The 25,539-nt window shown below is 35.0% G+C and overlaps 1 protein-coding gene across 1 annotated transcript; it reads right to left on the bottom strand.

The window, feature by feature from the left end:
- On the bottom strand, positions 1–22,022 carry LOC145769115 (cytochrome P450 4F12-like). Its single transcript, XM_082580710.1, has 10 exons — positions 21,941–22,022; positions 14,227–14,359; positions 11,594–11,755; positions 10,653–10,812; positions 9,613–9,771; positions 9,084–9,171; positions 6,516–6,618; positions 2,732–2,948; positions 2,208–2,290; positions 1–462 (listed from the first exon to the last, which is right to left on the bottom strand). Exons 1-10 carry the CDS (start codon positions 22,020–22,022, stop codon positions 270–272), a joined length of 1,380 nt encoding a protein of 459 aa, XP_082436836.1. The 3' UTR covers positions 1–269.
- Between the last annotated feature and the right edge of the window lie 3,517 nt (positions 22,023–25,539).

Below are 25,539 nucleotides of genomic sequence, written 5' to 3'. Positions count from 1 at the left end.
TGAGAATTATTTCAAATTAAACACTTAATTTATGTTGAAAGAGTCTGATTCAGGAAGGATTTACAATGAATAAAAGGTTTAGAGATAAACAAAAACATATGTAGCCTACGTATGAAAGGTTGGCTTTTGTAATTGACGTTTTTGTAAGCTGCTTTATTAGTTCACATAAATTAGTTGTTCTTTCACTAGATAGCCTACTAGGCATACAGTGTCAGTTTCAAAACAAATTTTCATCGAACCACTTCAAGCCATTGTTTCATCTGGCCTTTTTATGGCAACGCTGTAGACTCTTGATTAACTTCTTTCACAATCAGATGAAGTCCATTTTCTGGCTGGACAGTGATGCCCACTGACATTTTAGGAGCAGGAATGTTAGCATCATAATGGAATTCGTAACGTCGGAGAACTTGAGCCAGGAATACTTTCATTTGAACCATTCCAAAATTTTGTCCGATGCAGTTTCTAAAAATCAATACAAGAAAATTTGAAACAGCTCACTTTAAATGATGTGTGCTATTTTTATGAATGTTTTCTTTATTTCTGGTTGTGATGCCACCTGTTGTGTTTAAATAAAACTAAGCCTTGATCAAGCCCAACCTAATAGAAACATTGTACAATGGTCAGTGTTTCCAACCCGGGTTTATGAGGACCCGAAATCCATTTTTTTTGGTATACCTGTATCTTGCTACCCGAAACCCGTGTGAAAAAATAAGAAATTGAGGTTTCAGACAAAATGTGAAAAAAAAGTTTAAATGATTTAGTCAAACTGTACGTTATTCAGAATAGTATGTGTAACTGCAGTCTGTTAACAACATCAACCTCAGAAAATTATGATATTTCGGGTACATAACAAGAAGCCTCTCCTTGTAAAATTTCGTGTTGATTAGGATGGTAGGCTACAAGGCAAAAGGACAAAATGACGACAAAAAAATGAAATAGTTTGAAATATCAAAGAAATTATGGGAATGAAAAGCATGCCGGAAGTAATGCTAAAAACAAACGACAGAACAGAATGAGGGAGTTTATATGGAAAGTCACAGCTGATCAAACATGATCAATCCGTTGAAGAAAAAGAATACGTTTTTCATACTTTTCAGTGTTTACCTTCTGTTTTGTAACCGTTCATCATATAATTAGCTATATAGTTATTCTGCAGCCAATATTGCTAATATATAGCTAATTATATACAGTAGTTATTATAGCTATTCTCAACAAAAAAATTTTTGAAAAGACAATCATCAAAGCCCTGACGATTATGTGGAATAGGATCAAGAAAGTATTGAGATCTATGACTCTTATACTGTATGCTTTTTGAGGACTTGTGAGAAGTCCGTTTTATCTGTGGAAAGTGAAAATCATAATTGCAGAGCCATTCCTCTACTACAGCAAGAAATTGTGAAAAATAAAATGTGTCTTTTCAAGCCACGAACAAAAGATATGATAATCTTGAACTTTATCATGCCACATTTAGAATCAAGCCCATCCCAGACAGCAAAATTTGTCATTTTTACATTGATTTAACATTTGTAGACGTTGAATCAATGTAAAAATGGGGGATTTTGCTCTCTGGGATATGAGTGGAACCCGAAGCAGCTTATTTACCTCATGGGACTATTCCTTATAAAAACTGAGAAACAAACTGAATGATCAACTTTCAACGCTTTCTTCACAATGCAGATAACGACCTGTTTTAGCCTGATACTGCGAGTTCGTCATAGCACATGACCAGGGAACTGTGTTCTGAAAGCTAGTGCAATTCGCTATTACTACTGCGAACTCTCAGCATCAGACTAACATGCTGCTAAAAAAAAAGCGAAACTCAATTTATTTCAACGCTTTGATTTTCGTGCGTTAGAATAAGAAAAATTACTTGAAAATAACGTGTTTTAGCTATAACATTTAATTAAAATGTACCATCTGTTGTCTTCATAGATTAAAATTAATTATAAGTTTAATATCAGGCCAAATAGCAGTTCATCCAAAACTCGAAGTAAGTTTTTTTTTTGGTATTAAACACCTGAAACCGGGGTTTCGAAATTTGTCCTAAATTGCAAACACAAATTGTAATAAGCACTGAGTTCTGTGCCCATGCTTTCCTAACCTTGATTGAGAGTTTGATTTTTAAACGATGGACAATTACAGAGCAACAAAAGTAGGCTATATTGTTTCAGAGAGCAGAATCCATGAAAAATAGAAAATATTATTACCTTGGGCCAGCTGCAAAAGGAAGATAAGCAAATGGCGGAATCTTGCCTATGTTTTTCTCATTAAATCGTTCTGGATCAAATACCTGAAATTGAGCAAAGTGATCACTCTGTAGTTCTAATCTAATCTATGTAACTTTGAAAATAGAAAAAAAAAAACATTTTAAAGCAATAACCAACAGATGTATTTAAAGTTGTGGACTCTTAAATATCTGTGTGTCATATGAAAAAAACATTAACATCAACATGATGTTTGTGATCAATCTCTTTTCTTCCACAATTGTCAATTAAGTAAATCTCGGTTGGTAGTCTGTATAGTCAAAATGACAACCAATGATGGGCCATGACTTGTAACCTGTGATAAAGATTGTTTAATCTAGTTAAAGCAAGTAAATTCAGTCATAAAGCTGTTTCCTGAAGCATCATGGATATATCTCTCATTTGTAGCTATATTGCAAGTTGTCAGGTGAAAATAAATCAGCAATAAACTTACGTTTAAGGATATGATAAGAGAAAGAACGATTTACCTCAGGATTTTCCCATACATGTGGGTTTCGGTGCAAAGCGAAGATGTTAACATTGACATTGGTTCCTTTTGGAATTGTAACTTGTTTGTTGTCATTTAACGAACAAGCAAATGTCGTATCTGTTGTAAGATTCCTTGCAACACTATGTACAGGAGGAAGAAGTCGCATACTTTCCTTTATGCATTGGGTAACGTACTTAAGCTGAGACAGATCTAACCTGTGCAGAGCAAAAGATTCAATTGTTAAGTAAAAATTATAAATTTTTCAAGGACATTTTACGCAAGCAATAAATTACAAGACGAGAAAGTTTTTTCAAAAGATTTCAAATTATACCATGGTTTGAAATTTTCAAAAGAAACTTTTTTAATCGTAAAAATGCACAAAAATGATTGGCAATATAAGACTTCCATCAAATCAGTTGACAAATATCTCAGTGCAAGAGTATAAACCAGGGCTACTCAACTGGCGGACTGCGGTCCGAATCCCGACCTTCTGGGTGTTGATGGTGGACCTTGAGCTTTTGAAAGAATAACCTCATTGCCACGTTTCAGGGCTTTTTTAAACAGATTTCTACTGGGAGGAAGCAATTTTTACTGTGATTATCCTAGTTGCTGGGGGGATTCGACTCTCAGATTCACCAACACTTTCTCAGAAATACAATTCGAGTTACACTTTACCTAAAAAGTGGTTTGGTACAAATAGTTTAACTTTCGTGGTTGCGTGTGAAATAACTTATTCACCGGACCGCTAAAAATATTCAATTTGTCAAACTGGACCTTTGTTAAGATTAGTTGAGTAACCCTGGAATAAACGAAAAACAGCACAATCAAGCTAGAATGCTAGAATTTTAGCTTAGGACAGTATTCATCACACTTTGAAGACAGCTCATCATCCCTTTTCAGCTCCACCTTGTAAAAGTTTTTTATACTATGAACTATAACACTGTATTATAAGAAAAGGAAACTGTAAACTGTCAAGTTCGGTTAGCGAAACTGTATCTAAAATTAAAAGTTTCTGAAAGTACATTAGACTACTGGGATTTGCTTTCGAATGATAGTTTGTCAATCTTAGGCTAAGTTTTTATAAATTATTGTATAAATCGATATACACTCGCTCGAATCTTTTGTCTTATTGAAAAGAGAAAATTAACTCATAACTCACATCAGCGATGGAATTATTTTTATTGCTCTATTTTTAAACTGTAAATGTTGTTCTTACTCTTTTAACGTAGTGTAGTACTTTAAATGTCATAGATTGGTTGCTTTTGGCGTGTTTATCTGAGTTTTTATAGATTCCTCGGTTCCCAGACCTCCAAATTTATCTCGTTTATTTCAGGTTTGTAAGGTTAAGTTTTTAGGTTTTAGGTTTGTCGTTCCTCGGGCCTATAGGGACGAGGATCTATACTTCTACAACTCAAACATTGAAATTTTTTCTGAACTCTATATAGAGAACTGGTAATTTTTGGTACACACATAAATTTTGCAAATAAACAAAGACTTATTACACTATTTAAATCACGCAAACTATATGCAAAGTGATTCAGGCACACCTATTGAAACAAACTGTCAACTTTAGGGATAAAGAACTATACTGTACTTTGGTTAATTGTTCACTTAGAAAGTTTAATGGAAATGGGTATCAACTAGGCCTATTCTAGCAGAGTTCAAACGCAAAACAAAGAATTGTTTACTAAATATAAACCAATCACGCCATTCTGAATATAAGCTAACTGATTAATATCTCTTCCTTCTTTGAATTTTTGATGTTGATTCGATTCCAGGTTGGGTCATACCAAATAATTAAAATTTGACACCTATTGTGTTTTTTTTGTACCAAAGACAGACAAGACACAACAATACAACAGGGTTGAGCATTACAACAATCATGGTCACCTGGAGATGCGGCCTGATTTGTCACATTTTGCAGATTTTGATTACAGCTACTGCTAGTGCTTGACTGACATTTTTTGAGATGTTTTTACTTTTTGCGGTTTCCTAATGACATAAAACTTTTTTGTTGCCTTGGGGAAGCAATAGCAAATGAGAAAAAGTAAGTTGAAAAACGCAAAATCAGGCTGTTATTGAAAAATTAACAGTCTGACTAAAATCTTCGAAATCAAATTTTCTTTGTTTTTCAACATGTGAGAATGTTAAAACCTATTGTGTCATCTGGGAAAAAGATTAAAGAAAGCGTAAAAATCTAATTTTTAGAAAAATTTATTTAAACGTTCGCCCAAAGTTAGAAAAACCTGGAAATTTCTGCAAAATGTGACAAATCAGGCCGTATCTTTAGGTGGCCATGCAACAATATATTTTACATATTTACAAATAGTTTTAACAGTCGAACGTTTTCGGCTTAACCTAAACCCTCATCAGGAATCTGAAAATATTAATAAAATGCAATAAATTTCAATTTCTTGAAGGTAACTAGCTAACTAATTGTAAGCATCAAGAAATACGCAGCGGTTAAAAGCAATAGTGTGGAAAAACAAACAGACGGACGGAACTATCTTGTGTTTTTACTTGGGTATAGCTTAATTTGAGGTAATGTTCCATTGTAAGTATATGATACCAACATTAAAAGACTATGCTACAGCAGCTAACAAGCTTAACTGCTGCTGTAAAGTAACAAAAATAAAATCATAACATTACTATTAAAGTGCAACTGCACGATGACTTTGACCGCACTTTATCTGAAAGAGCATGTTTCAATCTATAAATACCAACCTCGCCCTTACTTTTTAAGGCTATATTTATCTCAATAAAAATTATCAAAACTCTGGTTTTCCACGCGTTTGTATTTTAGTTTGTAGATCTTTAATATCTTTAGGTATACGGTAAGCTATAATATGAATTCTGGTGAAACCCTACAGTCAACTTTAAAAAGTAGGCTACTGACTAACGTTTTCCTTTTCTGTTCTGAAACATTAAGTTGCAATAACAATGAACGTACACATAGGCGTAGCCAGGAGGGGCGAAAGGGGCCATGGCCCCCAAAATTTTCAAAGTTTGGATTCCAAAGTTGAGCCTTTGTTGAAAATATAATAAAATTTGTAGAAATTTATATCGTTTTCCAAGACATCTGGCTATTAACAGCCCCCAGGACTTGTTTTAGACACACAGAAAGACACCAATAAACTTTGTAAATCGTAAATCGCGCAAAGTTTACGCGATTTACGCTTCTTTTAACTAATCTGTGGAAACAATTTCAGAATCGCTTACTCTGTTGGGTTTTTGTGTAGTTTTTGGTGTTCTTTAATTTTAGCCGCAGTTTTTGCCCGTTCGTGTGTAAGAGCTACCTTTAATAAGTTAATAGCTGTTTATCTGCTAATAAATTTCATACAAATATTACTCTAAATGTGTTTCCAGAAAGCGCTATAATCCATTATTGGAGTGTAATTTTGCAAAAATGTTCCGGGGGAGCATGCCTCTGGACCCCCTATAATGCAAGTGCCTTTGGTACGCTCTAACCTCCCAACACTTTCATTGCTTCCCTTGCTCAACCCACCAAGATACGCCACTGCACATCACGTGGTGATGTCTTAAATCAAACACTTTGTCATTCTCTTCAATTCATCAAATATTTGCCCCCCCCCCAAAAAATTTTTTTTTTCTGGCTACGCCACTGAACGAACGTCTATATAATTGATATGAGCAGGGAGAGCATGAACAGGCTCAAAAATTGTTCACTTTTCTAGATTAATTAAGTAGGGCTAAGTGCAATAGAAACAGTATAAATGGTTGGTAGATCAATTATTTTAAGCGGTTTAGTTTTTACACCTTACTGGTTGCATTCTTCTTTATCGCCAAGAACGTCTTGTATTTCTTGTCGGCATTTGTTTTGGCAATCTTGATGTGTTGAGAGAAGATACAATGTCCAACTGAGACCTACGAGCAGCATTTTTATAAGTAATTTACACTTTCGTACAATTAGTAAATATACTTTGTTGTATTTTTGCAAAACTTTTTCAGTAGGCCTATCCTATTATGAGTCGTGCTGTTGCTATTACACTACAGTATGTATTGAAGCGAAATATGGCAAGCGACAAGAGTATATCAACCATTAGATTATCTTTCAGACATTTTCAGGACCCGGGGTCCGTTTTGCCCCGCTTGTGGTTCGCTGTTTCTTGTGCAAAAATTGGTACCTTAAAAAATTATCGTTTTTTGGAAAAGGTGCTGCTTTCAGCTATACGTTTTACCACAAGCATAACCTATCAGCTGGCCTTTTGATTGCCAACTAGCTCATTAAAAAATGTAGCCTATTGCAACAGTAAAAAAAACGATTTCTCTCCTAGAGGGTCCGTTTTGCCCTGCTTTCTCCTAATGTTTAATTTTTAATTTATTTCTCTAAATTTACAAAATTTTTCAGTCAAACATACGATTAAAAAAACCATCACTAAGATAAATCCAGGGATTTTTAGAAGTACGGTAACCTACGGAAAGACCAACCAGTGACGTGTTAACTGTTCCCCATACCCTCCAGGCGTGAGGGGGGCACGGCTGTTTAGGGGGCCCACGGCTGTTTAGGGGCTACTCATTTTAGTATGTTTAACGTTTTTTGACTGTAAAAGAAAAAAATCTCCTACAGAGTCTTAAATCATGCAGAGTCGTATTTACTGTTTCCCAAACCCCTCGCTGAGGGCCCACCGGTTAGGGGCCCACGCATATTTAGTTGGTGTAGCGTTTTTCGGTTTGTAATTTTGCATGTAACATTTAATATGCAATTTTTTTTTTTTTTTTTTTTAAATTTTCTCGCTCGCTTTGCTCGCTCAATCACGTTTGATTGACCTGGCCAGCGACCTTTGCCATGCATAGTTTCAGAAGTGTATTAAGAAAGTAAAAAGTTTTTGCGTCTTACAAAAACTAATATATTAATTTAATATTTCGAAGTAAACACTGCTCATTTAAATAGCCCGGTTAATTAACAATTAAACTAATAAACTTCAGTGTTAATGGAGATAGATTTTACAGTGAAATTTGCCGTAATAATACTATAGTTGCAACGACGGTGAGGACACCTCAGATAGATTTTGGAAGTTCTAGCCTTTTAAAATGCTATATCGTAGTCTACTAGGCTATAAAGTGTTCCAAGAAATTAATTATTAAAATTGCTCTGTGAACGTGAATGAAGCTTTTTTTGAAATAGTAGACTAAACTTACGTTTTAAACCAAACCTTCTACCCAAACTAAATTTTAATTTGATGAATTTGATTACACACAAAGCGATCTATGGTTACATACAAAGTGCGTAACATCTTGATAAAAGAAAAAACATGATTGCGCCCAAAACTGGCTAAAAAGTGACCAAAACAAGACCATATTTGTAAAAATTTTCCGGGGAGTATGCCTCCGATACCCCATGTCCAACTTTACTTTTTCGTACATTAGATTTTGCATTGTCCATTTATCTTATAAATTTTGCTTTGTTGAAACATTGGACTTTTCATAAATTTTTTTTAGATTCGCTACTGCATTGTCGGCATATTTACTATTTTTTCTAAAAAACCTAACAGTTGTTTACTTTTTGCTGGAATAATGAATGTGAGTTTTTTCTCTGCATTAAAATAGTTTACGATCATAACCTAACGTTTTATTGTCCTATTTTCAAGAGCCATCACTAAACATAGGGGCCCAGTAGTGGATTTTGGCAGAGGGGGCTCCACATGGTGCTCACACGGCCCTGAGTCTAACTACCTGCCAAGAAGAAGGAGTGTCAAATTTTAACGTTGGTATACATTGTTTAAACTTTTCTGTATAAAGCGTTTCTTTACAGTAATGGTAACCCAAGTCTTTCACATAGAAAATCATTCTAAAATTAATTTAAAGCAATTTTCCTCCTCTTAGATCAACCTACAGTATATATAGTATGCTCGTTTAGAAATTTAATTTAGCCTACATACAGAACTTGTAACCAGAAAGAAATTACAAGATTTCTTACTTGACACAATATATTATGCTTTTTTATATCACTTAGGCGTAATTTTTTTTTTGCTGATTTTTTTTAGTTTTAAAGGCTTAGTGAATTATTTTTCAAAGTTATAGTTTCTCTTTAAAATAAGAAAGTTTAAAAATTTCATAGTAAGATTAATTGATAACAAATAGTTTTCGACTACTTTTATTTACCTTTTGACAACAGTTTTTCTTAAGACACTCTTTTCTTGGCAGTTAACGTAACCTAGTTGCAAACCCTGTCCTTTGGAATTTCTAGACAAATCAATTAAAGCAAACGAAACATTTGTGACATTTGTTAGATCTAACAATTAAACAACTTCAAAACTAATGTTTCGTCCATTTTCAACTCTTGCATTATTTTCAACATTTTTCACGATCAACTTTATTTGATGATTCACCTGTGGCAACAGTTTCTTGCCCTGCTGAGGAAAAAGTAATAACTTCGTCGTTGATTTCGTTATCTGACAAGCCAATTCCGTCGTCATCCTGAACAAAATAAAGAACAGCTACCTGATAGTCAATAAAGTTTAAAGGAGCAATATTGTAATATAATAATATAAAAGGAGCAATATAATATGATATAAAAAGATATAAGGAGCAATATAATATTTGAAGAAGCTGTATTGTATTATAAAATTCAATAATTTTAATTTCTCAAATAAAATGTGATTCAATTTTTAAATGTTTGAAAAGCATTGATTGTAACTCAGACAATCATTTTATCTGGTACATATCTTTACTAGATCTGGTCAAATCCGTACCTGATCTGATGAAGATACGTAGCCTACCAGACAAAGCATTTGTCTGGGAAATTGTCCACAGAGTGAGCTGTGAGCCTATTAGAAAAGCAAATAACTAATTGTAGAAAAGCAAATAATTAATTTATGCCACGGCAACATCACTATAAAAAAAAAAATCTATCATTACCTTAGCTTGAAGTAAGAGATCCAAAAAATCTATACTTTTTCCTTTCTTTTTCAGAAATGTAAATGACTTTCCAGTTTCTTCATTTGAAAACTCTTCCACTTGTATTTGATAATTTCCACTATTGGATTCCTTTAATAAGTTTCGCCTTTCTCTTATAATCTGGTATACCACAAAATGCATGTCAAAACATCAGTTATATTTGAAACAAACGTAGTTCATAATCAGAACTATCAATGCTTTGCTATAAATCCAAGCGTTCAAATAAAATAAAGCATAGAAAGCTATGACAGCTTTTCAAGTTGAATCTCCCAGAGCATAAAGGACTATTTGTAAGAAAGAGAAATTTGTTATGGAGAAATTTAATTGGAAGCGAAATAAAATCAAGACAAAACATAAGTCAAAATAAAAAATTTAAATTTAATAAACAACGGGTAGACATATCTCTGATCTTTGTACAGTTATAGTCAAATCTCTGAAAAACATTATACTGTACAAGACCACTTTGAGCAGGTGAGAGGGAGAGCAGTTTCTCAATGCGTTGATAAAACCATATTTGTTGTTGTTATATTGTATGTTTCTCTAATATTTATTATATATGTGAAGTTGTTTTTTCTTCTAAACTTTTAAAGGCTTGATAAGGACTATATAAATAGTCAAAAATATTTGTTATCTTAATTTATTTTTGGTTTGTTATAATGTTCAATGTTGTGGTATTGCTGAATATTGTCTGTTTATGGTTATTAAAAGCAACATTTCTACCCAAATTGTACTTTCCAATAAGAACTTTTATCGCTTTCTGCTTATCAAGATCCTTGCATGTTTTTGTTTTCAACGCGTATTGAAACAACGGTGCTTGAATTTCGAAACAAAATTCTATGAAAGTTTATTTTTTTTAAATTAGAAGCGAAAATAAAACCAAAACACTCTATCGCAGAGCAATGTTTTCATGCATTGGACTATTTTTTCTGGCACTATCACACTGTAGTTTACGTAAACTAAATCTAAAGAAAAAATTCTACAAAAATTAACTTTGTTTTTACTTTTGCTGCTTCATCATGAACAGTTGTTTTAGCTTTGCTAAAAGCACGCCCGCTTTTGCTCTTGCTGTAAATGAAGTCTATCCAAAGGAATGGGTTGGTAAATCTAACCATGAGTTCAGCTGAAATAGTTCTTACACCTTGGACATAAGAAGCAGCTTTTCTGAAAATTGAAAGAATCTGCATTTATATGACAAAAATAAATATAAGGTAAACAGAATAATTGCACAATGAGTAAACTGTTGCAGTATAGGTAGGCTACATTGCATGGCGATTAGTCTACTACAGGATTGAAAGCGAGCATAGGTTGATTTACCTCACAAATTAATCATAGGCCTATACTTTCATTACTTTATATCATTAAGCAGAGCGTCAGTGTATACGAACTACAGGAATTGGAAAAAATGTAAAGTGTAACAAAACCATTCCATCCAGCGTATTGAACGGGCAAAAGAAATTAATAGAGCACTTAAGCACTTTAATAAACCTTTTTATTTGTTAACTGCTATTAAAATAGAATTAATACCTATTTAGCACAAACAAGTACTTTTCACAGCACATGTAAAGAAGAAAAGGGTAATTCTAAAAATACAAGTTAGCCAGTCATTAAATAGGACTTGGAATTCTTAACTTTTCTTTTTTGAGTTGGGCCTTTACATCTAATCATGAGTTTAACATCAATCTAGAGGATAACCCAGACTAAACTTTATTCAACTTCACTATATTATGACTAAGCGTTAGTTTTAAAACTTTCAACAACAACAACAACAACAAAAAATATGCCTTCTATTGACAGAAACATGAAGCATATTAAAGACATTGTAGTGAATCGCAAACTGTGTGAAAACAAGAAGAAAATTTGGGCAACAACACAAAGCCGAAATAAAACAAGTGCATTACAGCAATGTAACAAACTGACATTATCTTGAATAGAACAATCATACCCTGATTGATCGTATGCCTTTTGTGACATCACGCATTCCATCATATTATTGAAAGTCATATTTGAAAGAGATGGAGCGACATTCTGCGCTTTTCCAATCTGAGAAATGTTTCTACATGCATCCAAAAATTCTTGGCAATTTTTGTTGAAAATCTTGGTATGTCTAGAAATATATCAAAGTTTAGTAGGACCACAAAGGGGAAAATGTAGCGCAACGCGCTCTTCAGCTAGACGCCAATTGAATAATAGCCTAGTGGTGAACAACTAGGATTTTCATCAGGGCTGTGGAGTCAGAGTCGTGGAGTCGGACGGATTTCGCCGTAAAAAAAGGCCGAATCCGGCTTGATACAAAGTGATAAAAAATAAAATTTTGTTGCAATCTGTTTTCAAAATATTGCTTCGTGTTCTCCGTATTGCGCTATAAAACTTTACCAGAAAATAAAAAGTGTTTGTTCTTGTTACTTTTTTGTGAAAATCGCCGCTTCAAATTTGATGACAACTAAAAGTGAAATTAAATTTTTAAAATTTTTTAAAAAAGACAAAAATTACAAAAAATCTGGCAACCTTCCAAAATTTGGCAACACTGTAGCCAGAGTCGGTCAGGTACAAACCAAGCAGTCGGAATCGTATATTTTTGGCTCGTCTCCACAGTTCTGATTTTCACATTTTCAGGTTTACTGCACAAATACGTATAGCCTAATGCATGGAATGTAAGCCGGAAGGCGAAGTTTTACTAATAATTACATCAAACGTTTTATATAAAACCATTTTGTTTATCGAAAGTTAAAACACATTATTAATCTGCTTTAATGGCATATTACATTTCGTAAATCAGCGACAAAGTTTCTGCTTTGAGATTTTTTTAGATTCAGCTTAACTCTTTAGAAACGGTTGTAGAGCGTGCAAATTTGACCAAGTTTGGGGCTGGGCGAAGACATGTAAAGAAATCATTTAATTTCAGAGTAAAATGTACAAGTAGGCCTAGTATAAATTTTTCACTTCGTTCAAAAATTTTACTATTAGCACATGGCATACCATTTTTTTCTTTCTAGAATAGATGGACGATTTCTTTATTAAGCAGGCTATAGTTTAACTGCTACATCTTACAGCAGCCCTACCAGACTAGTTGATGACTTGCTAAACTGCCATATCGCTTAAACATGTAGGCTACTTCTACCACAGTTAATAGCTCAATGTTAAGTGATTGACAATGAAAGTAAGGTTTGATAACAAAAGACAATAATACTTTTAGAACGGACAGATACAAAATCTTTGAACGTGTCTCACCGAAGCAATGCCTACACTTCTGATATAAGTAGTTCCACAAAAACATGATTGCTATCAATAGCTTTTTGTTTGTTTGTTTGTTTGTTTATCTTTATCCTGCATTGCGAGAAAGCGGACTTGAGCGCTATGCATCGGTGTACGGCTTCCGACGTACACCTGACCCACGCTGCAGCCGACGGCAATGTCTGTTTCCGGTTGTCTACTCTATTTATGACTTAAATTTGGTACTACCCATTACTCGAAATCGATCACTGGGTAGAGGCAATTATCGTAAAGTTTCTTGCCCAGAGAAACAACAGCAAGTGCGGGTGGCTGGAGTCGAACATGCAGGCTCTCGACTGCGAGCCCAACGCGCTAACCACTCGGCCATTGCTGCCAATATTGCTGCCAATAGCGTATACAAAGGGACACTTGTTCACACGTGCCACCCGAAAAAAAACAACAACAACAATAAAACATATGGGTTTTTCTTTTTTTTTCAACTTTTTTTCTTTTTTTTCCTCAATAATGTTACAATGACCTAATTGGCGTCATTAGGTCTAATTGCAGCAGTGGATTCAAAGAGTACAGTATACTTTTTTTCATATGCCCCAGAAAATAGTAGCCTACAGTAAACTAAAGGTAACGCGTTGCTCACACAATGCTAATTAACAATTTATTAGATTGACCTTTTTCAGTGTTAACATAGTTTTCAAATGAAATGTGCCTTATATACTGCACTATTTATAGCGAAAATGGGGACACCTCAGTAATTTTTTTAATTTTGCTGAAAAAGTGCGGTAGCCTATATCTCACACTATGCAAAATTTTGTCAAAACATGAGCAATTGAAATCTTTCTCTGTTCATGAAACACTTAATTTAATGATAAACACACCTTGCTACTCAAACTTCTATAGAAATCTAGTTTTAAAAAAGACTTTAGTCAAACACAAAGTGTGCCTTTTATAAAAAAGTCATCATTAGATTACAAAGTAGGCTACACAAAAAGCAACAAAACAAGGTAAAACTTGCCAAAATTGCCTGGGGAGAAAGTACCTGAGACCCTGCGAAATACTATTGTTTCAAAGCTCAATTTTTACACTGTACATTTTCTCTTAGAAAGTTTGCTTCGTTGGAACTTTGGTGGCCCTCCACATTTTGCTCGATCCGCTACTCGTTGCTACAACAGTTTCGCAAAGAAATACAATGACTGAAGTTGCATTGATGAAAATTATTTGCATTTTTGTTTGACACGTGGTCCTACTTTACTTCACTTAATCTAACTATGGTACAAGTTCAGATTACAGATTTAGCCTATTGTTTATTTTTGAAGACCTATCACACACAAATATTTAAAAACAAATTACCCTTTAAGAATTTCGAAATGAAACATTGGAGTCAAAAGCCTTCGATGACGTTTCCATAATGCTCCAGATGACGTCACCAAACCTTCGTTTAAACCCGTTTTCAAAAAACGTGTGTAGAAGTACGACTTGGGATCTGTGAATGCACAATGTAATAGTAGCCTAAGTGCCTCATACTTTTCTAAAAGTCGCCTTTTTTGGATAACTTGTCAGATCAACATAGTGTATCTAAGACTAGTGTTTTTTCTGAAAAACAATTGTTTTAAACTTAGTAGCTTCATCAATAGGTTAGTGAAGCATGATTGGTTTGTTTTGAATCTTTATTCTCGGACTGACAAAGCCTTGATAAGTTACTCATGGTAATTTCGCATAAACTTGTAGGAGCTTTTGACGCAGGGCCGGTTGCCAAAATTGACAGAGTGAAGTCTCTGCTTGTTGTTGCCAGAGAATTATTCCATTCACTAGGTGCCGTGGAATGAAGAACAGTGCTGAAATGCGTTGCTCAAGCGTACACCCCGAGAGCTGCACTAGAGCCGCGTGGTCATGAGTCGAGCGCTTAACCGGTGAGTTAACGGGGCGGACGAAATGTGACATTTCATCTTTTAATTGCCAGCTGCCTTAAGAATCAAATAAGTCTACTGCTCCATTTTTGATGAATTAAGCTGCATTGATAAATTTACCTTAAGAAGAAACTATACCAAAGCATAAAAAACAATCCATACATTTATTTTCTAAGATTTCCTTTGCCTTGTGCTACGGCCTTTAAAGTTACGGCTAGCTAAAAAAAAAATTGAAACTAAAAATTGAAAAAAATTTGCATTGAAAAAATTAAAAAATTGAAGTGCCATGTAACTCATCAAACTGATGCATAATCAAATTTAAATCATTGTATAACAAAACTAAAGCAACAACTGTAGCCTACAACAAGTTTCCCGAACTGTTAGTAACCTCAACAAACACTACAGTTTTTTTTACTTTTGAAAAGATCAAGAAGACAAAAGTAGGCCTTTCAGAAATTGCTCACAAAATGTGACATAGCTAGCAGTAACTCTAAAGGCCATGCTTGTGCAAGTTTAAAAAAGCAATTGAAGACCTAATTTTAAGACCTACTGAGTAGGGTGTACGGTGTTTTACAACTTATAGTAAAACCATTGTTTTTGTCGGGAAATAAGTAATTATGACCACATGTGAAATATTTTTTCTCAACTCCATGCAGTGGCGCCGGCAGAGAGGGGGCAGGCGGGGCAGCTGATCCCCCAATGTTTTGGGTATCATCTTTTTAATGTTTTTATATTATTACATATTGTTATTATTTTTTTAATATTTGGATTCCAACCTGAAGTCAACTCAAGTTGCAATTGGGTAAAAGCTTTCTCTTTTATTTTAAACTTGCTCTTCGCCTCTTCTTGCTGCTGTTATTATTACGATTTTGTGATTCTATTCACGTACTCTTCCTGCTACCTGTCTCGTAACAATTGTTACCGGCTGTTCAGCAGATTGGCTCTTGCAGCAGTTCTTGAGTGGTGGCACTGCATACAGCAGTGGGTCATTCAAGGTTTCAAGGATATAATGTAGATTTAACTCAACGAAGTCTATTAAAGTAATACAGTAAGTAACCAGTGGTTTGATGACTATCTCTGGCTGGAGTATTCAGAGGCTAAGGATGCCCCATTTTACTTTCCCTGTCGAGTTTTCAACAGCTTAGTATGTTATAGTCCTGTTAATATTAGTTAAAGTTTATTCTATTAAACTGCAATTATGCTCCACCGGTGTTATATGATTTTTTATTCTTAATGTTTCTTTTTCCTATCCACGAAGATTTCATGCGCAATATAATGACGACGATAAAGTTTAAAACACAAAATGAGCGAACAATTATATTATATACGTATTAAGATGCAAAAAATGCAGTATGACGAAATAATGCAACTAAAGTCAACATGTTCCTACGTTTATTAGACGTTAAAATACGTTTCACTTGTAGTAAAATTATTTTCTCATTCTTTTATTTCTGAGGTATTGTGTTGCTTATTGCCTTTAAATTGGAAGACTTGCGTCCCCGCGAGCAAGATTGTGCATTTTTTACGTAGATTCAACGCCCTACAACGTTGAATCGATGTAAAATCAGCAAATTTAGCTGGCTGGGGTTGGCTTTTTAATTGATTATTATTACTTTCAGTGAAGCTTGTTTTTACGTCTAATAAACGTAGAAACATGTTGACTTTAACTGTATTGTTCCGTCATACTGCATTTTTGGCATCTTAATAAGAAATATAAAAATTGTTCTCTAATGTTGCATTGTGCATTTTCCTGATGAAATCTTCGTGGATAGGAAGAAGAAATACTAAGAATAAAAAATCATTTAACACCGGCTGGGTATTTATTGCAGTTGAACTACGCCCGGTGGCCGTCACAGTACATTTATTCCATTAACTTTTATTAGCCTCAATTCTCACAATGTCAGGCTACGCAATACGCATGTGACCGCCTCTGCTTTTGATATATCTACTATGCTTTGACATCTGTATTTTCCAAGCATGGAAAAACGTTTTCACAGCGTTTCAGTACCACAGTATTTGATAATTTCTCTGTCAACTAACAGACTAGTCAAAATCATGAGGCATATTTAACTAACAGACTGTTGGATAATCAGAAAGTGCGTTGGAAAAAATGGTTTTTCAATCTTGAAAAAAGCTACGCAGAATTTCGCTAGCTATGACAGTTGCAAGTCCCATACGGAATCAAACTGTGATTTATTTTGAATTTTATTTTTTTCAACAGATCAGACATGTCAAAAATGTGGGACTTTTGGTAGGCTATATTGCAGTAGACAATAGCAGTAGAAAACAAGATAAATTAAATAATATATCACTGTCTTGCACCAGTGGCGTAGCCAAGGGAGGGGGGTTTGGGGGTTTCAAATTGAATTTACGGATGTTAATACATTGTTTGCGAGAAAAGCTTAAGCCTATGAAGTAATTTCACGTCAAACTGTGCAAGGATGCAAGCCATCTGTAACTGCTGAGATCGCTTGTTCGATCTAGATTAACGTCTTTTAACAGTTATTCGTTATACAAAACTTGAATATATCGGAAATAAAGTAACTTCATTGTCTCAAAAATTTTTGTTTGACACTCTTTAAGATGTATGACGTCTATGACGTTACATTTTCTAAACTTTGGGTTGACTTTAAGGCATAAAAGTTAGTGACTTACCGGAATAAGATCGCTTTTTGGATCAACCAAGGAGAAAATTGATAAATAATAAAACTGTAATAATCTAGCAAAAAAAAGCAATCAACCTATGTCTTTAAAACAAAGTTTGCCTAATTTTAAACGAAGCTGCATTAAAAGAGCGAGTTTTAATAATACCAAACATTCAAATTTCTCAGCCTGGAATTAGCAACAAGAAAACATAGAGACTTGGCTTTATTTCCGAAAAATGCCGAAGAAAACATGATCTTGTGGAATGAAATATTCATACCCACAATTTTGTTAAAAATGCTCTCAGAATGCACCAAACTGAAACTAATTTTTCCAAAGTTTTTGGTGGAGGCCACCCACCGCTAAGTGTCGCCTTCGGCGAACACGCCATCGGGCTTCGCCCGTCGGCCGTCATTATCCCCCTTTCAAAATTTCTGTCTACGCTACTGTCTTGCACTGTCAATATTTTGCCCCTCATTGTTGAAGGTCTGGCGGCGCCACTGACTCCATTTTTCGAGGTCCCAACTGCCACTTTTCTACATTTAAACAAACCTTATCTACAGTGTGTACCAAAAAAATAAACGCATCTTTTGATTTGCATTAACTCAGGGGTGTGCAACGTGCGGCCCGCGGGCCAAATGTGGCCCGCGAAGATGTACCAATTTTGAATTGTGTGCGGCCCGCGAAACGTGTTTATAATTTAGTTTAGTTTGGTACATGTGAACAATTCATTGTGGAGTGGATTATTGTAATTTTGCACCTTCCGTTAACCATTTTAGAAATTTCCCACCGGCCACCGCTAATCCGTTGTATTTAATTATTTGGAACGTCAGAAGATCAGAGGTGGAGCCCTGCTATTGTCTCTGGCTTTGTCGCCTTTTTATTTGATCTCTTGCTTTAGACCTTTTGTAGAGCCGGCTTGCGTCAAATTTAGCAGTTGCCTAATGTAGGCATAGCCTATAGGCCTACAAGCAGTTGGATCAGAACAACTTCAGCCTAGTGGCCCATTCCTTGCCAAATTTGTTGAACCAGTCAAAATAGAAAATTTGTTAAAATTAGAAGTAAAAAATTGAAAAAGTGGCAATTGAAAAGGGCAAAACAAAACGATTGAATGAACTCAATGCAAGACTGCAGCAAAAAAACAGTATGCGAATGAGATGTGTGGTCACATAAAAGGCTTTATGAACAAATTACGACTTTGGAAAGCCACATACAGACAGGAAATCTTTTCCACTTTCCAACTTTGAGAGACCATGGAATGCATCTTGAGAAGAAAACTGAATTTGCAGACCAACTTGAAAAATTGTTGTAGGCCTATGAATTTTTGGCTCGTTTCAAGGACTTTAAATCTCATGAACATTTGTTTGGTATATTCTCTTCGGCATTCAACACAGACATTGACAAAGCACCAGGTGATATCCAACTTGAACTGATTGATCTTCAAGAGAAAACGGATTTGAAAGCAAAGTATTTAGAAATGAATCTTGGCGATTTTTACCGAAAACATCTCAACCAAGATGACTTTCCACATTTGAAAAAGTTCATGGCTTCAAAAATAGCTCTTTTTAGCTCAACGTATTTGTGTGAACAATTTTTTCTAAAATGGGCGTCATAAAATCTCCCTATCGATCGGTTCTGACAGACGAACACTTGGAAAATGGACTTCGAATATTTCGCTTTATTGCTAGCACTTCCATTGAAGTAAATTTGGAAAAATCCGTGGGGAAAAGAAGCCAGCTGCAAACTTCTCACTGAACTCGTTTAAAGACTGTGTGACAATAGATTTAAATAGCAGTTTTCTTCAGAAATTTATACGTCTTAACTTATTATTTCTGCAAGGAGATCCCCTAATAATACCATATGAATAACAAAAAACTACTTTTTTGTGCCTGCAACTACTAGAAATCATATGTCAAATAAACATGCGGCCCGCGGTTTCACCCAGTTGTTTATATCTGGCCCACCTGTAAAAAAGGTTGCACACCCCTGCATTAACTGATATATTTTCTTGCTTCTGCTTCAAGGCACCAAACCCAATATGTTAGCAAGTGCAACAATAACTTCTGTCAATTTTTTATTATTACGAGAACATGTAAATTGAGTACTGAGCACACAAAAAATTAGATACATTTTTGGTACACACTGTATGAAACCATTAACACTACTTCAGTACTACAATGTTCAATGTATTCTTTTGGTGCTATTCTACACCAAGATTTTGAAATATCAGTTTGAAAACAAACATTTCAAACGCTACCATAACACAAAAAGCACACAATCACATCAAAAACAAACAACAAGATTGAAATTTATTGCAGCAACATTCAGGGCTGTGGAGCCAAGCATTTTCTCTGGAGTTGTTGCCGACGTGATTTATTAAACCTTGCAAGAAAAGTAGTAATTATTGCTTCATGATTACGTTACATGCAGTTTTGCTTCATGATCCAGGGCAGTATAATATTCATCAATATTACGAGACGCGTCCTGGAGAAATTTTGCTGGGGGGGGGGGGGGGGGGTAGGAGGCTTGTTATTGACCTTTTTAGCAGTTATTTCATCATGAAACTTTTTTATAAGGCAAAACTTGTTCAAAATAATGCTACGTGACATATAAGATTGAACAAACTGCTCAATTAGGGCCTAAAATATGCATAATAAGTGAGTGTTCAAAGTTAGAATACCCCAACCCTAACTTTGAACACCCACAAATTTGGCGGAAAAGCCCCAAATTTTTATTGGTTTAAAAGTTGCTTACACCTGCTTGAGCGTCTACACACAGCCTCAATTTTGGCGAAATCTGAGCTTTCTATCTTAAAAACGCGTGAAAATACAAGCAAATAAGTGCAAAAAAGTGTTCAAAGTAACCCTGGTTGACGGTACCATAAAATATTCTGTGAATGAATTGAATAAGGAAAAGTATAATGATATGCTGCAAGTACAATAGCTGTTTTTTTAATAATTAATCTATTTATCTATTATCTATTAGTTTCAGAGACTAATGAGTAGGCCTACTGCTGAGTAACTCCTTCTAAGTCACAAAGCGGCTGGGATGAGAAGCTGCACATCCAGGCAACAGCTCTTTATGTTGGTCAATTTTAAGTGGCCCGTTTGAGTGGACCACCTACCAGCAAACAGTACTAACAGTGCTGGACCATGTCACCGACAATCTTTAAACTAAACAGTTCAATATGTTATTCCTTATAACACTGAAGCAAGGCTAAAGTATCTTTGGCTTGCTAATGAGATTAATTATTGAACTTGCAGTTATTCGACCCTCGGCTTTTCATAAAGGTGACTAGTGACTAGGTTTTTATTGAAATTGCGAGGTTTTTATTGTAGTCAACATTGTATCCCTTCTTTTCAAGATAATCATTGCTTGGAATGGCCTAAACCAGTGGTTCTCAACTGGGGGTCCGCGGACCCCTTGGGGTCCGCGAAGCGATTTCAGGGGGTCCGTGAAAGCTTGCGAGTTTGCAGCATGATTGATAAATTACGAAATGTAAAAATTGGTTGGTTGTGCTTTATTTGTGTATTAGGCTACCGTGATTTTCAAACTATACTTCCCAACGAACCGGTGCGATGTTCTTTGAAAGTTCAAAGGTTTGGTTTCTAACTAAAAAAATATCATATAAATGAATTAATTTTTTAATAAGGCTATGTTCAACTTAATTTTTTGAGACAGTAGTCTGTTGGTCAATGCTTAACTTAGAAATACAAACGTTGGTCAGCAGTCTATCACCACTCACAGTTTTGTGATGACAAGAATTAATATTGATTAGAAACGAAAAAAGGAAGAAATTGTTTGTAACGGTCGCAAAATTCTATTGGTTTTTGATAAAATTTATAGAAAAACATCAAATCAACATAATTATAGATTATTAAGCCTACTGATTTTTGATGTGCCAACATAAAGCTCATAACATAATTTCTCTAATGTCATCAATAGTCATAAGTGTGTCGCGAGTTCACCAAATTCTTTTAAGTGTGTCGTTTCGAAACTCATAAAACATTTGATTCCATTACAATTATAGGAAAAGCGATATAGGCTACCAAAATTTCAGATAAAATTTTTTTGGGGGTCCGCGACCGCTTCGAAGGTACCAAAAGGGGTCCGCCAAAACAAAAAGGTTGAGAACCACTGGCCTAAACAAATGTCATTCTTGAAATAAACGTGATGTATGGACTGCAAAGGTTGTATTGAAAATTTTGAACTGCTAAACTGCGTGCTTTATGCTAATAGGTATTGATTGCAAATTATTGGGCTTGTTTTTGTGTTGATTTTCCTGTTTTGGGCTTGTTTTTTAGATTCACTTGTTTGTTTTCAAAAAACAACCTGGCATCACTGGTCGTTAAATACGCAAATACTGTAGTTGCTTTTTGACTAACGACTTCCAACCCTGACTACCAGTTATGAAGGAATAAAGGCAAAATATTAACTGTTTTAACAAGAGTTGTAACAATGCTAAGTAGCTTATAATCTAAAAAATTGCTATTTAAAGTTTATTTTTAACTTACGCGAACGTGCCAAAAGTACTTTTGCTAAGTCTGGATGATACATCTGAATAGTGGCGAAAAATCCTGTGTAGTGAGGGCTCATTACAGGAAAATCTTTGCATCTTTCAACAGCATTCAACAATCCTTGGTGTGTGAATCCGTACTGTAAATACAGAGCATGGGTTTTTACTTTCTTGTAACTTAAAGCATGTTTAGGGTAATTCAAGGCAATTTAAAGCAGACATGTATCAGCCAGAAGTAATTTCCGTCTTGTAACTGGAAATTCTGCAATGCTGGCAATGCTTTCCTTTTGCGGTCGGTTTGCATCTCGAGGATGAGTTTGATTCAAAACAGTTTTCTCAAGTCTACCTACGCTAAGAAAGCAGATTTTTTGTAAAGTTCAGCCTTCTTCGCTTGTTTTTATTCGCGTAGGCTCAAGACAGGGATATCTCGAGAAGGGGAAATGAATGCTCGCAGCGATTGCCTTATTCTCGTGCCACTACCAGGGCGGTAGTTTGTAGCGCTTTAAACATGTTTTTTTTTTAAATCGTAGAAAGTTTTGTAGTGCAGCTGGTACAATGAGCTACAGAAGACAGTTAGCAAATGTTACGTAGAGTATATTTAAAGAATACTTGTTTACAAAGACAGTTGAAAAGTTACCAGTAAGCTGTTTTTTATAACAAAGCCTTTGCAGGAGGCTAGATGTAAAGCAAGTATATGGGTAGTTGAATTAACAAGCAATCACGAGCATGCTGTGAATATCCAGGCCTGATGTTAATAGCGCAATGCAAGTTATCATAACGAGATTTATTAAACTACTATCGGTGTCAATTGTCATTTTACGATAAACACAGATTATTTACGATAAACAAAAGCCCTTCTATTGTCAGACGTAACAAAAGCCTTCGTATCCCCTTCTCTAGATATCCCTGGCTCACGAGCACTAAATTGTTTTTATTAGGATTTTTTCTCAACCAAAGGATTTCGTAACTACAATCGAATCTAAGGTCAATTAGGCGGTAAAAAAGAGAACTGCCAAGTATGTAGATTGTTAAACTTTTTTTAGTAGAAACGTTAAGCTTTTCATAACCACGTTAAATTATGCTTGGGGCTTAGTACCATTAAAACATGCACCAATGTACAGTTGTACACTTTACAGCAGTGGCCATCAAGGTATATGTTGCGACCCAAACATAGATCGCAAAGGGTACAAAAAATAGGTCATGCAAGGACAATCTACATCTACAATCTACATAAATGAGAACTATGTAAATTTATCATTGAGATTGTTGGTTTTGCCAACTTTGTCAAAAGTAGCGCACTGAACTCTCGTCGTTTCGAATAGATAGGTCAGAGGTGCACCCAAATTTTGGGTTTGGGTGCACCTACGAAAAGCTGAAGATTTTTCTCAACAAAAAAGCCATCGCCATGTCATTGGGTTTCAAAATAAAAAGTGAATGCTCAAGTTATGGTGCGTAAATGACATTTTCGCCACAGTGAACAACCTTGCTATATCAATGCAAGACAGAAATCAAAGTAGCCTATCTCTCACTGTCACTCTCACTGAGAAACTGTTTGGCTTCAAAGAAAAGCTGCAACTCTGTAAGATGAAACTGAAGCATGGACTATAAAAACATGGACTGCTGCTCCTTTTCCATCAATGAATGAGTATCTGAAGGGAAGAAATCAAGTTGTATTTGGCTATTTGCCAAGTTTGATATCATCAAGCCTGTCATGGTGAAGTATTTGGAAAATGCAATCACCTAGTAACCTAGCGCATTAGTTGCGTCCGGGAGAAAAATCTAGCATCTCAGTTGTGGTCAGGAATGCGTTTTGGCAAAGGTTGACGACAACTTTTCAAAGTATGTTCTAGGACTGCAAGAAGAGCACCATGACCAAAGTTCCATCGACAACTGTTTTCCACAGCGTCACTCGAAGATTCTGTACTTGTATCAATCACTGTTGGTTAATGGCAACGAAGTCATGGCTTTTCTAGTGTCATTTGTGATCACATAAATATGCGAGCAAACAATTTCGGCGCTGACATTCATTAAAACCAAGGCTCGCAATCTCAAAAATCGGGCCAAGACCTGCGCATTGCATTCACTAAAATATAGCCGTGCAGATATTGTGAAGAAAAAGCTTCAAACTGACCTATCGTACTCTTCAGTAATTTGATTGCAACAAATACATTGCTTTATAGCAGATCACACGACAACTGCTTGTCTGTGTCTTGTACTAATAGTCTGAGTGCGTAATACCAATCGTCTATATTTGAAAAACAGAACAATTAAACCTAATAGTTGCATTTTTATATTTTATGAAAAAACAATAGATAAATAGGCTACGCTACATAAATCCACAAAGTGTATAAGATAAGGATGAAGGATAAGGTGTAGAAAAATCGATACCGACTTCACGCTTCCATTCGCTTGTATTTAACAAAATAGTTTGTTAAAGTAGTGCAAAAAGAAATAAAAAATTATTGAAAGTGTCTGGCTACAATCAATGATTTTTTATTTCTTTTTGCACGACTTTAACAAACTATTTTGTTAAATACAAACGAATGGAAGCGTGAAATCGGTATCGATTTTTCTACACCTTATCCTCAGCAAACCAAGGGTTTTATCAGACTACAAATTAACAGGGTCAGAAAAGTATTCTTCTTAAAATATCCTAGATTCTCCTTTGCTAGGGTTACCACATAAATTTTTACCCTTTATTTTCAATTGCAACATTTTGATAAGATTAAAGCGACACCCATTTCTTGAAAATTGATAAAATCTGTGATTCAGCGTGGGCCTATTACTGAAAAATAGATGAAAACAGTTTTTATTTGCAATATTGACCAAACTAAACTCAGTGTAATGGTTAAAAACTTGTTTATGAACAGGCTCAGCTCAAATATATGTATGACTTGCCTTGATTGCATGACCATAAAACCAGTGTTGTTTCGGACATCCAATCTCTTGAACAATTTGTCGAAAAGACCTTATCGTCTTTATTCTCGGACCTATCACTGTTGCAATTAAAAAGGCTACAATTCCCAGAGCCAGAAAGTCAGCAAATAATGTTTGGAAGAGGAATCCACTTCCACTTTGCAAAAGTGAACCTATCACTGATACGGCCTCAGGCATGGCTGAAACAATGCGCGTTTCAAGTCTTAATGTTTTCTATAAAAAGGTAATAAACAATAAAAGATGAAATAAAATTTTTTGTGAAAACCAGTGTAGTAGCGTCACTCATTTAATTGGAGGGCACTCGAAAAGCACAAAATTTAACTTGACATGTAATTTTTGGTCGATAACATTCCAAATTTTATCTATCATGCAATAAAAACATTTGCAATAAGCCTTGCCCTTTTCCTATTCTAACTAAGCGTATTTGCAATAATGCTAAACTATACGCAATTTTGCGATGACTAAGAATAGGATACGCACATGACGAAAAAAACTCATAAAAGACAAAAAGGAAACATGCAAAATTTGACCAGGGTTTCTTGATTTTCTTAACTTTGACAAACCGGTTTTAAAAGATGAATTATAATAAAATTAGGCTACATCAGTTCCTCCATTAGATCTGCAGTACAATATAGTCACGAGGATAGAGTAGCAACTGAG

Source organism: Aplidium turbinatum, chromosome 4 (genome assembly GCF_918807975.1).
Source record: "Aplidium turbinatum chromosome 4, kaAplTurb1.1, whole genome shotgun sequence".
Classification (NCBI taxonomy): Eukaryota; Metazoa; Chordata; class Ascidiacea; order Aplousobranchia; family Polyclinidae; genus Aplidium; species Aplidium turbinatum.
Note: the sequence above shows the minus strand (reverse complement) of the source record. Positions and strands in the feature narration are given on the sequence as shown.

Excerpts from the sequence above, each read along its gene's own strand:
- LOC145769115 (XM_082580710.1), bottom strand. The coding sequence starts at position 22,022 with ATGAGCCCTCACTACACAGGATTTTTCGCCACTATTCAGATGTATCAT. Across the intron at positions 2,949-6,515 it reads GATAAAGAAGAATGCAACCA|GTTAGATCTGTCTCAGCTTA; the intron begins GTAAGGTGTAAA and ends TGCTCTGCACAG. Across the intron at positions 2,291-2,731 it reads ATGTATGGGAAAATCCTGAG|GTATTTGATCCAGAACGATT; the intron begins GTAAATCGTTCT and ends GCTCAATTTCAG.